The sequence below is a fragment of the Bufo gargarizans genome, chromosome 5 (assembly GCF_014858855.1).
Source record: "Bufo gargarizans isolate SCDJY-AF-19 chromosome 5, ASM1485885v1, whole genome shotgun sequence".
Classification (NCBI taxonomy): Eukaryota; Metazoa; Chordata; class Amphibia; order Anura; family Bufonidae; genus Bufo; species Bufo gargarizans.
In genome coordinates, this window is record NC_058084.1 from 197,527,349 (window position 1) to 197,542,747 (window position 15,399).

General features: G+C 39.8%; 1 protein-coding gene across 4 annotated transcripts in view; it reads left to right on the top strand.

Annotated features, from left to right (window-relative positions):
• GOLGA4 (golgin A4) overlaps positions 1-15,399 on the top strand; it is a 122,110-nt gene that overhangs the window by 72,283 nt on the left and 34,428 nt on the right. For all 4 annotated transcript variants that reach the window (XM_044293480.1, XM_044293481.1, XM_044293482.1 and 1 more), the window contains 3 exons: positions 606-761; positions 10,032-13,927; positions 14,026-14,147. In XM_044293480.1, coding sequence (XP_044149415.1) covers positions 606-761; positions 10,032-13,927; positions 14,026-14,147 — 4,174 coding nt within the window. The remainder of the gene's footprint in view (positions 1-605; positions 762-10,031; positions 13,928-14,025; positions 14,148-15,399) is intronic.

Sequence of the window (15,399 nt, forward strand, 5' to 3'; positions counted from 1 at the left end):
GGCGTTCAGCCTCCGCTCCGCTCGCCTCCGCACGGACAGGCGGACAGCTGAACGCTGCTTGCAGCGTTCGGGTGTCCGTCTGGCCGTGCGGAGGCGTGCGGATCCGTCCAGACTTTCAATGTAAGTCAATGGGAACGGATCCGTTTGAAGATGCCACAATGTGGCTCAATCTTCAAGCGGATCCGTCCCCCATTGACTTTACATTGAAAGTCTGGACGGATCCGTACTAGGCTATTTTCACACTTAGCTGTTCTATGCTAAAAATAATGCAGACGGATCCGTTCTGAACGGAGCCTCCGTCTGCATTATTATGAGCGGATCCGTTCAGAACGGATCCGCCCGAACGCTAGTGTGAAAGTAGCCTTAAAGAGCTGAACACTGACTTTATATTATAGGATAGCTGCCTTACATCTGGTGGCATTAGAGGCAGAGCTTGTTATGAACTCCTTTTTTTCCCCCCTATTCTTTCTTGTGAATTTCTGTTTCCTCTTCCTCCTGTAACTTACATTTATAGAGTCTCTCCAGCTGTAAGAGGTGTCTATTACATGCTAATAAAAAGTATTTCCGTTTTACACTTACTGGTCTTTTTCTTTGTTTCTCCACAGACAAAGAGTCAAGAGGAGCATGTGATGACTATGCAAGAAAAGGAACAGCAAGCATTACTTGCTTTAGAAGAGATGGAACTTCAGAAGAAAGCCATTCAAACACAAACTGAAAATCAGCTTCAAGAAATGCAGCAAGAACTTGAGGAATGTAGAACGGTAAGTTACATTCTCTTTTGACAGCTTAATTAAGTATATCTAAAATTATCTTTATTTTTTATTTTAATGTCTGTAAATTTTCATTTTTTATTCAGACTGATTGGAAATAAGGGCTTTAAGACCCTTTGATTGTACACAGAAGTGTTCCACTTTTCAAATTATTTCAGAACGCGGGTGTATTCACACCATTAATAGGAGAACCCTTGTGTCACCCTTTTGTTGGGCTAGTGCTTATACGAAGCAGAGCTGCAGTTTAAAGGACATCTGTCAGGAGATTTGTACCTATAAAACTGGCTGACCTGTACATTGGCAGCTGAAGGCATCTGTGTTGGTCCCATGTTCATATGTGCCCACGTTGCAGATTTTTTTTTTCTTCGTATATGCAATTGAGCCTCTAGGAGCAATGAGGGTGTTGCCGGTACACCTAGAGGCTCTGCTCTCTCTTCAACTGCAGCACCCTCCACTTTGATTGACTGGGGCAGGCAGTAAAAATGTTGTCAAGCCCGGCCCTGTCATTCAAAGTGGAGAGGGTGCGGCAGTTGCAGAGAAAGCCCCCTGTTGGTCCTAGAAGATAATTTGCATATATTAAAATATCATTTTTCTCAGCTCTGTGGGCTAGGGTTGTTGCAGGTATCAAAATTTCGATACCCAATCGATACTTTTGTCCTGGTATCGATACGATATCGGGATTTCCATTTTTTCGATACTGGGCTACGCTGCTGTGCAGTCTAGTATCACAGAACATGAGCGCGCTGCTGTCAGCGCTCTGTGTTCCCTCAACGGCAAAGGGGGGAAGGAAGCAGTCTCTCTCTCCCTCCCCCTGTGCCCCTGCCACCATTGGGGAAAGGGGGGCGGAGGAGGGGCGGGCGCACTGCGCCACCAATGATAGGAGGACCTTTGTTATGGGTTCGGACATAGTTAAGTTACCAGGCTACATAGAGCGGCGCACAGGGATCTTCCTGCACCTACTATTATTCCTGGGCGCCGCTCCGTTCGCCCGCTGTGCCCCAGTTACAGTCTCCTGCTCCGTATGCTAATTACTATTGGAGCGATGGGGAGGAGACATCAGCTTCTCTCCTGGGCGTTTCTTCTCGGAACGCCCAGAACAGAAGCTGATGTCTCCTCCCCATTGCTCCGATAGTAGTAATTAGCATACGGAACAGGAGACTGTAACTCAGGCACAGCGGGCGAACGGAGCAGCGCCCAGGAATAATAGTAGGTGCAGGGAGATCCCTGGGCGCCGCTCTATGTAGCCTGGTAACTTAACTATGTCCGAACCCACGAAAGGTAGTCTTTAGCTTTTAATACAGGAGACAGGTGCCGGCAGCAGAATCACAGAATCACATTGCCTGCACCCTGCCTCTGACAGGGAGCTGCAATCAGCTGCAGTTAACCCCTCAGGTGCGGCACCTGAGGGGCTTACGGCTGCTGATTTGCTGCCAGTACCCACCTTCTGTATTAAAGGTTAATTATCATTGGTGGCACAGTGCACCCCCCCCCCCCCCCAGTATTAAAATCATTGGTGGCTCAGTGCTTTCAAATGCTGAATGGTATCGAGTATCTCAATACTTTTTTATGGTATCGAAATCGAATAAAAAATTTGGTATCGCAACAACTCTAATGTGGGCACATACTGTATGACTATGGGACCAACAGAGATGGCTTCAGCTGCCAAGTGCACATGCAACAGCTCAGTCAGTTTCATAGGTACAAATCTGCTTACACATGCCCTTTAAAGCAAGATAAAGTAATTGACAGCAGCGTGAACATCTCATGGGACAGAAAGTGGGTTTAAAGAGGACCTGTAACCTATCATGACATTTATTTTTTAGCAACTGCTTGCATCCTCCTTTGAATAACCATTTGGGAGCATCTATTGTTGTGCTATTCCTTTATTGTTCCTTCTGGAAGTTATGTATGAATTTCTAGCAGTTTGCAATGATGGTCCAGATGGGTGTTACCAGTTGTGGTGTGTCCCTATCCTGGCATCATCCAATCAATACTGCCAGTGTCAATGGACAGGGACCCCACCACCCAACTGTTTATATCCATCTGGACCTTCACTGAAAACTGCTAGCAATTCATTCATAACTTACAGCAGTAATAATAAGAGTTGCACAGCATAGTCATAGGAATAGTTGACCAGAATTATTACATGAGGAATGCAGGGTGTTACTAAAACATGTCAGGAGAGGTGACAGGGCCTCTTTAACCTCAATGATCACCCCGAACACTGTACTTTCAGACAGGAGAGGACCATTCTGTTTTAAACAAATGCAATTTGAGCTGTGTGGCTGCAGGGGAGGGGCAGTTCTGAGGACTGGTTTTTATACCTAAGAAACCCATCCAAGTGAGAGCTGCATAAACCTGCACTCTCACTCCCAATCCAATTTCAAAAGGCTGCATCTCTGGTTTTATGACACCTATATCCTGATCTCATTTTAAAGATCGATTGTCAGCTTTAAAGTAAAATCAGAGTTGTAGCCTGATATATTGCCTTCCTGAGCCTTTCTTCCGATGACTGTGATCACATCCAGCATTTAGGATGAGTGGGGGGCATGCTGACAGGCTGCAAGGAGAGGAGAAAAGTAGAACAGTGCATACTTGCTTCTCTGATTTGTCACCAATGGGGCAAAAAAACAAAAAAAGAAACAGTGAGAAGATGAGCACTTGACCATTTATTCACCCCGCTGCAGCTCATTTGGCCATTAATTGAAAACTTAACATGGTTGTTTACCAGCATTCAAATCACTGCATCATATGGACAAAACTATTTGGGACACCTACACATAAACTCCTACATGTTTATGTCCTCCCATTTTAAAACCATAGGCATTAATACAGCCTCCATTCTTCTGGGAGGGCTTTCTACAAGATTTTGGAGTGTATTTGCAGGAATTATTGCCCAGTCATGCAGAAAAGGATTTGTGAGGCCAGGCATTGATATTAGATGACATGTCCTGGCTCGTCATTCTAGTTCATCCAAAGGGTGTTCACTGGGGTCAGGGCTTTGTGTGCGGCTAATCAAGTTCTTACACACCAAACTCTCCCAACCATGCCTTTATAGACCTCCCTTTGAGCAATGGAGCACAGTCATGCTGGATCAGAATGGTTAGAAGCACACAATTGTCCAAAATGTCTTGATATTCTGAAACCAGGGGCGTAGCTATTGGAGGTGAAGAGGTAGCAGTCGCTACTAGGCCCAGGAGCCTGAGTGGGCCCAAAGACCTTTGTGCCACATAAGAAGACACCAGTATTATAGAAAGTGCATGCTCTTAAGTTACACCTCTGGCTGGAGGAAAGGGGTTAGGTCAAGAATTTGGTATGGGAAGGAGGGTGCCATTTTAATTTTTACCTCAGGCCGCATGAAGGCAATGTGCTTCCTGGCCCCCAGGCCACAAAGCACTGAGGGAAGGGGGGCCAAGCTAAACTCTTGCACCTGGGCCCATGCACCTTTTAGCTACGCCCTGGCTGAAACAGTAATATTTCCCTTCACTAGAGCTATGGACTCTAGGTTAACCCCTGAAAAACAGCTCCATCTTCCGATAAAACTTTACAGTTGCCAGAATTAACGTTTCCTGGCATTTGCCAAACTCATAACATAGTAACATGGTACCATAGTATATAAGGCCGAAAAAAGACATTTGTCCATACAGTTCGGCCTGTTAACCTGCAAGTTGACCTAGAGGAAGGCAAAAAAAAAGAAAAATTGTCAGGTAGAAACCAATTTTCCCTAATAAAAAAAATTCCTTCCCGACTCCAATCAGGCAATCGGATAAGTCCCTGGATCAACAAACCATTTCTAGTAGCTATAGCCTGTAATATTATTACACTCCAGAAATACATCACCCCCTTAAAAAATAAACTTCAGCACGTGCAAAAATACCCATAATGTTAAAATATTTATCCCATGCCGCAAACTGCAAAACGGAGAAAAAAAATCTAAATGGAGATTCACAGTTGCTTCACCTTACCCAAAAAATCTAATGAAAAGTGACCAAAAAGTCATTCACACGCTAAGGGTACTTTCACACTAGTGTTAAAGTTTTCCGGTATTAAGTTCAGTCATAGGGCTTAATATCGGAAAAAAATGCTTCCGTTTTGTCCTAATGCGTTCTGAATGGAAAGCAATCCGCTCAGTATGCATCAGAATGTCTTCAGTTCCGATACCTGCCAAAATTCTGGAACACTTGCCGGCATTCATTTCGATTTGAAATGTATTAATGCCGGATCTGGTACCCGTGTTCTGGAAAGACTGATCCGGTCTCCCGGATCTGTTTTTCCGCAAGCCTTCGGAGAGGCTGATCCGGTATTTCAATGCATTTGTCAGACGCATCCGGAAACAAATGGTATCCGTTTGCATACAGCTTTCCGGATGCGGCAGTCAGTTCCAGCAATGGAACAGCCTGCCGGATTCTTCTAACGCCAGTGTAGAAGTACCCTTAAATGGTATCAGTGAAAAGTACAGATTGCCCAGCCCAAAAAAATTTAGCCCTCACACCGCTCTGTACACATAACTACAAAAAAGTTAGAGGTCAGAATATGGCTAAGAAAAAATTATATATTTTTTAAAACTACCCAAATGCAATATTAAATGTTGACATTAGAAAGTACAACTTGTCCCACAAAAATCAAGCCCTCATACAGCTTTTTTGAATGGAAAAATAAAAAGGTTATGGCCCCATTAAAACAGTGAGTGAAAAACCAAACCGCAAAAATGAAACACTCTCTGGAGGAAGGGGATGAAATCTTAACTCCTAATATTGTACATGTATGGCATTACGGGGGATATGGGGGATTTATTTGATTTATTTAAAAAAAAAAAATTCAATTTTACCCCACAAATTTTTTTTATTTTTTTTTTTCTATAAAAGACATGACTACAAGATATGACTATGTAAACAGAACATTTCAAAAGTTATAACTATTGGAATGTGGGGAGGAAGAATCAAAACTGCAAAAATTAAAATAGGGCCCAGTCCTTAAGAGATTAAATGGCATAATTTTTTTTATTTTTTAATGAAGAAATCATTGGTATCAAATAACCCCCAATTGTTAAGCCATACCCTGGTAACCACACTCCCTTAAACTTGAGGGAGATATTTTTTGCTGAGAAACCCTAGATATGCTGCACCTGTAACGACCCATGCTGAAAGTGTAATACATTATTTATAGGTCACAGAAAACAAGTAAAATAAAAAATTATTACCAGACTTGCTTTTTTCCATTCAGCTCATCTACCAAAAACAGAATAAGGGCGGGTTCACACTAGCGTTATGGAGTCCGTTATGGCTTTCCGTTATAACGAAAAATTACTAAATCCATAAGACTCCATCTAGACTTGCATTATGACGGAATGTAAAGCGGAAGCCTTTAAGAGGCTCTCTGGGTCCCGTTATGCAAGACGGAAACAAAGTCCTGTTGACGGGACTTTGTTTTCCGTCTTGCATAACGGGACCCAGACGGTTCAGTTATGTTTTTCCATAGACTTCTATTAGGACGGAGCCTCTTAGAGGCTTCCGTTTTGCATTCCATCCTATGGATTCCGTTATTTTCTGTTATAACGGGAAGCCATAACTGAATCCCTAACGCTAGTGTAAACCCACACTAAAAGTCAATCATAGGTGGTAGTAATAAAACTACAAATCGTATTGCAAAAAAAACAAGTCCTCACACAGTTACGCCATCAGAAAAACAAAAGGTTTTGGGATCTTGGAATGTGGCGGCACAACAATTATTTAGTAAAAAGTGTTATTATGTTTTACTACTTGCACAATGAAAACTATATACATTTGTCATCATCTTCATAATCTATTGACCCACAGAATACAGTTTATATATTATTCACACAACGCAGTGAATGCTGTGAAAATAAATCCCAAAAAGCAATGTTGAAATTGATGGGGTTTTTTTCTTCCCAAAGAAATAATAAAAGTTTATTTTAATACATTATATGTACCCCAAAATGATTTTTATAAAAACTACTACTAGTCCGGGAAAATGCAAAAGCTGTGGACACTTTTGGGGGCAATTTCAACTTATTATTGCATTTTACTCATTTTGGGCTAAAAAGCTTTTTCATTTAGTCATTATAAAAAAAAATGCAACAATTTTCCCTGTATAGCTTTTGGTTTCTGTGTATTTACAGCCTGGCTGTCTCTCTCTGCAATAAAACCCATCAGAGAACAGCTCTGACAGCAGGATCTGTAGTCCTCATCTCTGATGGCTGATAAACACTCATTATAGCTGAAATCTTATCAAATTGAGTGTTAGAGCTGTCAGGAGTTGAGAGATAAGGGCTATGCAGGTAGCTGTCAGAGCAGTTTTCTGTTGGGATTCAGAGTGTAGGAGAGCAATGGCAATCGGCAGTCCTCATATACACAGAAAATGAAAGCTATACAGGGAAAACTGCTGTCGCTGCAGGGGAGACGATGAATAGTTTAATGATGAGAAAGCAGCTCTCGCATGGAGCGCCTCCATTTAAAATAACTGATCGGCGGGGATGCCAGGTGTCGGACCCCCACCAATCACATCAAAATCTACAATAAAAAATTTACATTTTCTGAAAGTTTTATTTTTATTTTTTTCAATTTTAGGGTACTTTCACGCTTGCGTTGTTGGATTCCAGCAGGCAGTTCCGTTGCAGGAACTGTCTGCCGGATCCAGAAATTCATATGCAAACGGATAGCATTTGTTTCCAGATGTGGATCCAGCTGACAAATGCATTGAAACACCGGATCCTTCTCTCCGGTGTCATACGGAAAACCAGTATTTTTTTTATTTATTTTTTGCATTTTTAAAGGCTTGCACATGCGCAGAACGGGAAACACTTGGTCCTGTATCCGGCATTAATTCATTTCAATGTAAATTAAAGCCAGATCAGGCATTCCGGCAAGTGTTCTGGAATTTTGGCAAGAGAAAATACCACAGCGTACCGGAAAACTTTAACGCTAGTGTGAAAGTACTCTTAATGTGTGGTTAAACCTCTCCTAAAATGGGGAAAATTCACATGTCTTCATGAAGAGTTGATTAAAAAATACCCATATATGTTCTGTGGTTTGTTATGGTATATCCTACCTTATATACAGTCAAATAATGGGATCTTATGGAACCCCATTTCCTTGGGAGAGGAATATGTTTTGTGCGTTTTGCTTTCTCCAAAGCAATGCAGAGATGTGCAAGGACATACCTGGGATCAAACATAACTAATACATACTTAACAAGGGAAGTATTAATACGGTACAATGTAATTTGTTGGACTCGTAAACCATTGACTGTATAACACTAGAACACTAGATCGAGGGTGATAAGACACTTGCTGTGCTTTGATCACATCCATTCACATGCATAATGTTTTCTGCCAACTATTTTTCATTGTTTTTCACTAAGAAAACATGTAAAATCATATTAATACTGTACAATGCAGACAATACTAGGGTATATATGATGTTAAATAAAACCTGGCATCAACTTTATGCTGACCTGACGGATAGCGTAAAGTAGTGACAGAAATTTTGATTTCTGCGGTGTCACTCATGAGCTAACAGTAAGTGGTTGCTGATAACCAGCATCATAATCATTGCAGCCCAGGCCTGGAATAGAGTCAAATCTACCTGAGAAGAGTCCTGGTTATTCATAATCTCCTGCTCTCCCTGCTGATGATTGGCAGTTCTCTCCTAGAGAGAAAGGGAGAAAACTAGGTAGAAGACGGTCAGTCATCAGCAGGAGAGCAGGAATCCATGAATAACCAGGACTCTTCTCAGGTGGCCGGGACTCTTTTCCAGGCCCAGTCTGCAATGATTGTGATGTTGGTACTCGGCAACCTCTTACTTTTAACTTTCAAAATGACAGAGTGCTGAAATCAACTCACCTGTCTCTACTTTATTCTGCCTATTAGTATGGACAGCACAAAGTGGATAGACAGGTTCCCTTTAAAGTAAAATAACCTGAAAGTCTCAGTGTTGAGCACATTAAATGGTTATCAAAATGAAAAAATAGGGATGTTATAGTAGTTTGGAAAATGGTGAACTGCTTCACATGTAGACAAAGTTAATACAAGGCACTTACTAATGTATTGTAATTGTTCATATTGCCTTTTTTGATGACTGGATTTTTTTTTTCCATCACATTATACACTGCTCGTATACTGCTGCAATCCAGCAGTGGTGGCCATGCTCGCACACTATTGGAAAAGGCGTTGGCAACCAAGTATTAAAAAGTGAAAATTTGATTTATGATTATTATTCTGTCCCATTACTTTTGGTCCCTTAACAAGTGGGAGGCACATATGCAAACTGTTGTAATTCCTAAACCGTTCACCTGATTTGGATGTAAATACCCTCAAATTAAAGCTGACAGTCTGCAGGTAAAGCACATCTTGTTCGTTTCATTTCAAATCCATTGTGGTGGTGTATAGAGCCAAACATGTTGTGTCGATGTGCCAAAATCTATGGACCTGACTGTATACAGCCTGCGCAACTCCTTTAAGATCATGAGTGAAAGAAAAAGGAAAAGATATAAGAGAAAGAAAGGAGGAGATCCCAGGGGCGAGAATCTAAAGTCAGACAGAGAGATAGAAGTAGAAGAGAGAGAAAAGAGTTAAGCCTATCAACAAAATAGAAGTTTGCATATAGTGTGGACATAAGAGATCCACAAGCCCCAGACATTGAAAATGTTGGAGGTGACAAGGACACTTGTAATGTATTCATTAATTTTAAATGTATCTAGTTTGGACTATAACTGAGTAATGTATAGGTTCTTTAATATAATACCTCAAATGTTAAAGCAGTTGACCACTTGAAAAAATTACTATGTGAAACAAACTTATTTCATAATCACAGGATACCGGTATTTGGTTTGTTAGAAACATTTCACTGTGGATTATTAATTTTCTGTATTTTTTTTATGTTGAAGAGGTTGTCCCAAACTATTTTTGTTTTTGAAACTGTCAGGTGCCAGTCAAAAAAAATAATAATAAATAATACTCTCCTTCTCAGCTCCCTCTGATCTAGTGCCCTCTTCCTGGGTCAGCAGCCATTGACATTGTTTTGGACATGGTGGTGATATCCCAAACACTGGTGCATCCAGTCACTGGCCTCAGCAGTCTCATGCAGCTGCCTGAAGAAGAAGCAGGAGCATCAGTGCTGGATCGGAGGGGGTTTCTGGTTTTGACGGGTGCCTGGCAGTTTCCAAAGATGGAAAAAAAAATGCATTGCAAAACTCTTAACGTTTTGTTGTCATATACTTAGACCATGATTTTTCTTTTGGCAGAGAATTCTTGAATTGGAAAGTTTTCTTGCAAAAACATCTCAGGATAGTGACATAAAATCTGAAGAATTATCCACTCGTCTAGAAAGTGAAACAAACAAGCACAATGCAGAAATAACTGCAATTATTGAAAAACACAAGCAAGAACTTGAGCTCCATAATCAGGACAATGAAAGAAAGTTCATAGAGAAGCTTGAAGGTTTAAAACATGAACATGAAGCAGAGATCAGTGCATTAAAAGAGAAGTGCCAGCAAGAATTTGATACACAATTAAACGAAAAGGAGCATACATTTCAGGCTCATATTGAAGAAATGAATGAAAAGGCCTTGGAGAAATTAGATGTAAAGCAAACAGAACTGGAAGCCCTCTCATCTGAATTGTCAGAAGCTCTAAAGCTTCGTCAGGAAATTGAGCAGAATCTTTTTAAATGTCAGAACGAAATGGAGAAAATAAAACTAGATTATAACGGTCAGCTTGTTGAGCTCCAGAAGCAGCACCAAGACCATATTGGTGCTCTTGAAAAAGAGAAGGAGATAATGACTCAAGGGGTAGAAAAAGGTTTGAAGGAGGAAATTAACCACTTAAAGCTTTTGCTTGACACAAAAGAGAAGGAGATGGAACATTTGCAACTTGAAAAGCAGCAATTGATGGAAGCAGTTCAGAAGGCTGATAGGGAGTTGAAAACTGTTTCGGTTCAACTGGATGAGCTGCGTTGTTCATATCAGAAGAAGGCACAAGAGGATGCAGAGAACTATAGCACAGAGCTAAAAGATACAAAAGAGAAGTTGAGTGAAGAAAGGAACCATCTTAAAAAATTAGTTGAAGAACAAGAATCTAAACTGCAGCTTTTGACTGCAGAGCTGGATTCTCATAAAAAACAGGTAAAGAAGCTTTCCGAAAAAATTGACAAGCAGGCCACACATATTAATGAAATGACACTGCAGTCTGAGACAAAAATAAATGAGTATAAATCTCAAGTAGAAGAGCTGAAAAGAGCTGCTATCGATAAGGAAACTGAAATTCAGAAGCTGACAGAGGCTCATAACCAAATTATTGACAAGCTTAACCAAAATTTGTCTTCCAAAGAAAAGAAAATAGAATCCTTACAAGAAGAACACCGAGCAAAAACTAAAAGTCAAGACAACAAAATCGAAAGAATGAAGCTAAGAATTAAAGAAATACAAGAGATATCTAAAAAAAAATATTCTGAACTGGAAAGTAAACTCAAAAAAGAGTTGGAGAAGAAACAACTTGAATTAGATGATAAAGAAAAGCAATTTAATGAGAAGATGCTGGAGATGGCCCATGCAAGTTCTAGTGGAATTAATGATGCATTGTCTCAGCTGGAACAAAACCATAAAGAACAAATTGTCAGTGTCAGAGAGGCCCACCAAAGGGAATTACAGGAGACTGTACAAGAATGGGAGAAAAAGATAAGCCAACATGTGGAAGAACTGAGGGAAAAGCATGAGGCTGAACTTCAGGAGAAAGTTCAAGAGGTAACTGAGACTAAACAACTGGTTAGCAACCTCAGCAAAGAGAAGGAGGAAGTGGACAATCAATTTACTGCACTAAAGGATGAAAAAAATAGATTGGAAATCACTTTCCATGAATTGCAGGAGAAGCTAAATAAGATGACTGCTGATGTCTTGTCTTTGACCCAAAGTGAAAGTAACTGGAAATCTGAGCTTGATAAGGTACAAAATGAATACAAGTCACTAGTGAACGATAAAAATTTGGGTGAATCTAAACTTGATGACCTACAGAAGTCTGTGGACGCAAACAAAAATGAAATTAAGGATTTGCTTGATAAGCTATGCAAAGCAGAGCAAAAATGCCAGTCACTAGAAACTACTCATAGTAATGAGTATGCTACACTTACAAAAGAATTGTCTAATAAGCTATTAGAGAAAGAAGCTTGGTGCAACAAACTCCTTCTTGAACATGAACAGAAATTTGAAAATTGCTGCAAAGAGGTTTTGATACTGTTAGAGTCATTAACATTTGGACTAAGTAATAAATACAATGAGCACATGAATAGACTGATGCTCAGAATTGGTGTTTGTGAGAAAGCAGCATGCAGATTGAGAGAACCTGTTTCAAAACACATTAGCAATATCCAAGTGTTAGAAACTGAAATGAATCATTTAAGTAATGAATTTAAGGCTGCAAATACATCCTTGACACACAGCATCCAACAAGTGCATGAAAAAGAAAATATGATTTTGGCTATGAAGGAAGAAATGAAGTCTCTCTCCGTAGAGAAGGAAGCTTTGCAGAAAGAGGGAGGTAACCAGCAAAAAGTGGCCGACGAAAAGGAATCTTGCATCACACAATTGAAAAAAGAGCTCTCAGAAAATATCAATACTGTTACATCTTTGAATGCTACATTAAAAGAGAGAGACATTGAAGTAAATGAACTTAAGTTAAAACTTGAGAACAGTGTGGCTTTGGAAGAAAAAGAGAAAGCGATGGCTTTTCTCAGTTCCCAGCACAATGAAACTCATCAGCAATTACTGAAGCAGATCCAAGACTTGACATCAAATATTGAAGAGCTGAATAAAGAAAAAGCTGCCTCTGTAAAAGAAGCAGATAGATTACGAAACAAGTTGGAGGAATGGAAGAAAAAAGCAGAAGCCCGGTTTACCCAAAATCACCAAACAATCAAAGATTTACAAGAAAAGGTTGAAATTGCTAATAAACAACTGCTTGGCAAAGATGGAGAAATTAAGATGGTCAGAGAAGAGTTTGAAAATTTTCAAAGCAACACTGAAAAGGATCAAGCCAACAGGGAAAGTTTAGCACTCGAGTTAACCACCAACGTAGACCATCAGAACTCAAAAATTCAGGAATTGGAGGCAGAAATTGCCAAATTATCTAAAGAAAAACAATGTTTGATGGAAGAGGTAGACAGACAAATTCAGCAACAGGGTAATGAAAAAAGACAACTTATAGAACAGCTTTCACATATTCAAAATGTTGCCTCAGAAAAAGACAATCACTCTGTGCAAGCTCAGCAGCAAATACTCGGGCTAGAAAATGAAATCTCAAGCTTGAAAGAAGAAAGTACCACAAGACAAAATGAGTGGGAGCAGTTAAGAATAGAGCTAACAGAGAGCAAAGATAAGGCTTTGAAAACATTGGGAGAGCAACTGACAAGTGAAAGCGCAAAAAAAATTGCAGAACTCAAGAAGAAAGCGGAGCAAAAAATTGCATCTATTAAGAAGCAGCTTATGTCTCAGCTAGAAGAAAAGGAAAAATCTAAGCAAGATCTGGAAGTTCAACTAAAAGGTCTTAAGGATCAGATACAGAGCGAAGGCCAGACACTACAAGCAAACTTGAACCAAGAAAAAGAAGAACTTGAGAACAAATATACAATACTTCAAGAGCAACACCTTCAGAAGGACAGTGAATTATTGAGCCTAAAAGATGAATTGCTGCTAAAGGAAAAGAGACTCAAAGACCTGGAAAATATAAATGAGACAATGGAGAAGAAGCTTGGTGAAAGTGAAAGGATCATAAATGAGAGAGAGTTGTCCCTGGTGACCGAAAGGGAAACTGAAAATCTCAAACAGGAGCAACTGTCTTCCAAACATCAGGAGGCTTTACTTTCTCTACAGGAACAATTAGCTGTGAAAGATTCAGAGTTGCAAGATTGTAATGAAAAACTAGAAGAGAGGGCAAAGGCTTATGAAGAACTCCAAGTACTTTTTGATGAAATTCAATCTCAGGAGAACACATTAAAGGCAAAACTTAAAGAAGCAGAAGGGGAAATACAAAAATTCCGCAAGGAAGTAACAAAGCTGCAGAAGGACTTGAGGACTTTACGCAAGGAACATAATCAAGAGCTAGATTTGTTAAAAAAGGAACTATTAGAAGAAGCTGAGCAGAAAATCAAGTAAGTGTGTGGTATGTCCTAATTGTTTGTTTGAAAATTTAACTTGTGCATGATCTATGTACAGAATATGTTACCTCGTGTGTTTCCTTTTGACATAGACATGAACAAGAAGATCTTGAACTAAAGCACAATTCTTCCTTAAAACAACTTATGAGGGAATTTAACACACAGATGGCGCAAAAAGAGCGTGAACTTGAAATTGCTGTTCAAGAGACAATTGGTAAGCATAAATATTTTCGGAAATATGGAATTTTTTCTTATGTCTGATATTTAGTCTTGCCTGCGAAGGAAACATGGCTACATATGGAGTGGTGATGGGTGACATCAGTATAAATCACTCTCTTAAATTAGTACATATCTGTTTATAAGGAATCATTATATGGCAGTTATTATAATAATCTTCATTTTATACTCTTCTGGTGCTGTTGCAATCTTGCATTTTAAGAGTAACTACTGTTAAAAGGGTCTTTCCCATAATAAATAAGTGTGTTGGCTAACACAGTTGTTCCTAACGGAGTAGGTCAACCAGGAGAATGTCTTAATCCTTCGGACATCCCTTTAAGCCCACTATCAATTTATATACTGTAACCATTTTATTACAGTCTATAAACTTTGTCCCAGACTCCCTTAGATCCTATATAAAGTGTAATAATGAAAACGAGCACGATGTGTGGATCATCTGAAATTCCCTGGCTACTGTCTTCTTATTTCAAGATCTCTTCTGCTGCTTGATATTTTGTATAAAGTACCTACAAACTAGAGGTGCACCTAAATGTCTAGGTGTGTAATGTATGTGACCAAGCTATTTTGTAGGTTAATGTAATCGTCTCATCAGATATTTTAATCCTGTCATCACCAACCTGTTCAGGAGAGTGATAGTTTCACAATGGTGATCCTGTGTATCCTGGGTGATTTGGCTTAACTCAGGAAATGATGTTTAAATGTTGTATTCCAATGGATTTAGGGAGTCACAGGGGTGAGGATGTTCTCCTTAATAGTCACACATCCAGGACAAATACACTGAAGCATGGATTGGCCTCGATTTTATCTGTACATGTGCCACATGCCACTTGAGGTGGCTTGTTATGATGTACAATACCTAGACCAGTGCAATTATGATGATGCAGTATTATAATTTTTTATTAAATTTTTATTCAGATTCCATCATCACTTAAAGGGAACCTGTCACCTGGATTTTGTGTATAGAGCTGAGGACATGGGTTGCTAGATGGCCGCTAGCACATCCGCAATACCCAGTCCCTATAGCTCTGTGTGCTCTTATTCTGTAAAAAAAAACGATTTGATAGATATGCAAATTAACCCGAGATGAGTCCTGTCCCTGACTCATCTCACGTACAGGACTCATCTCAGGTTAATTTGCATATGTATAAAATCGTTTTTTTTACACCATAAAAGCACACAGAGCTATGGGAACTGGATATTGCGGATGTGCTAGCGGCCATCTAGCAACC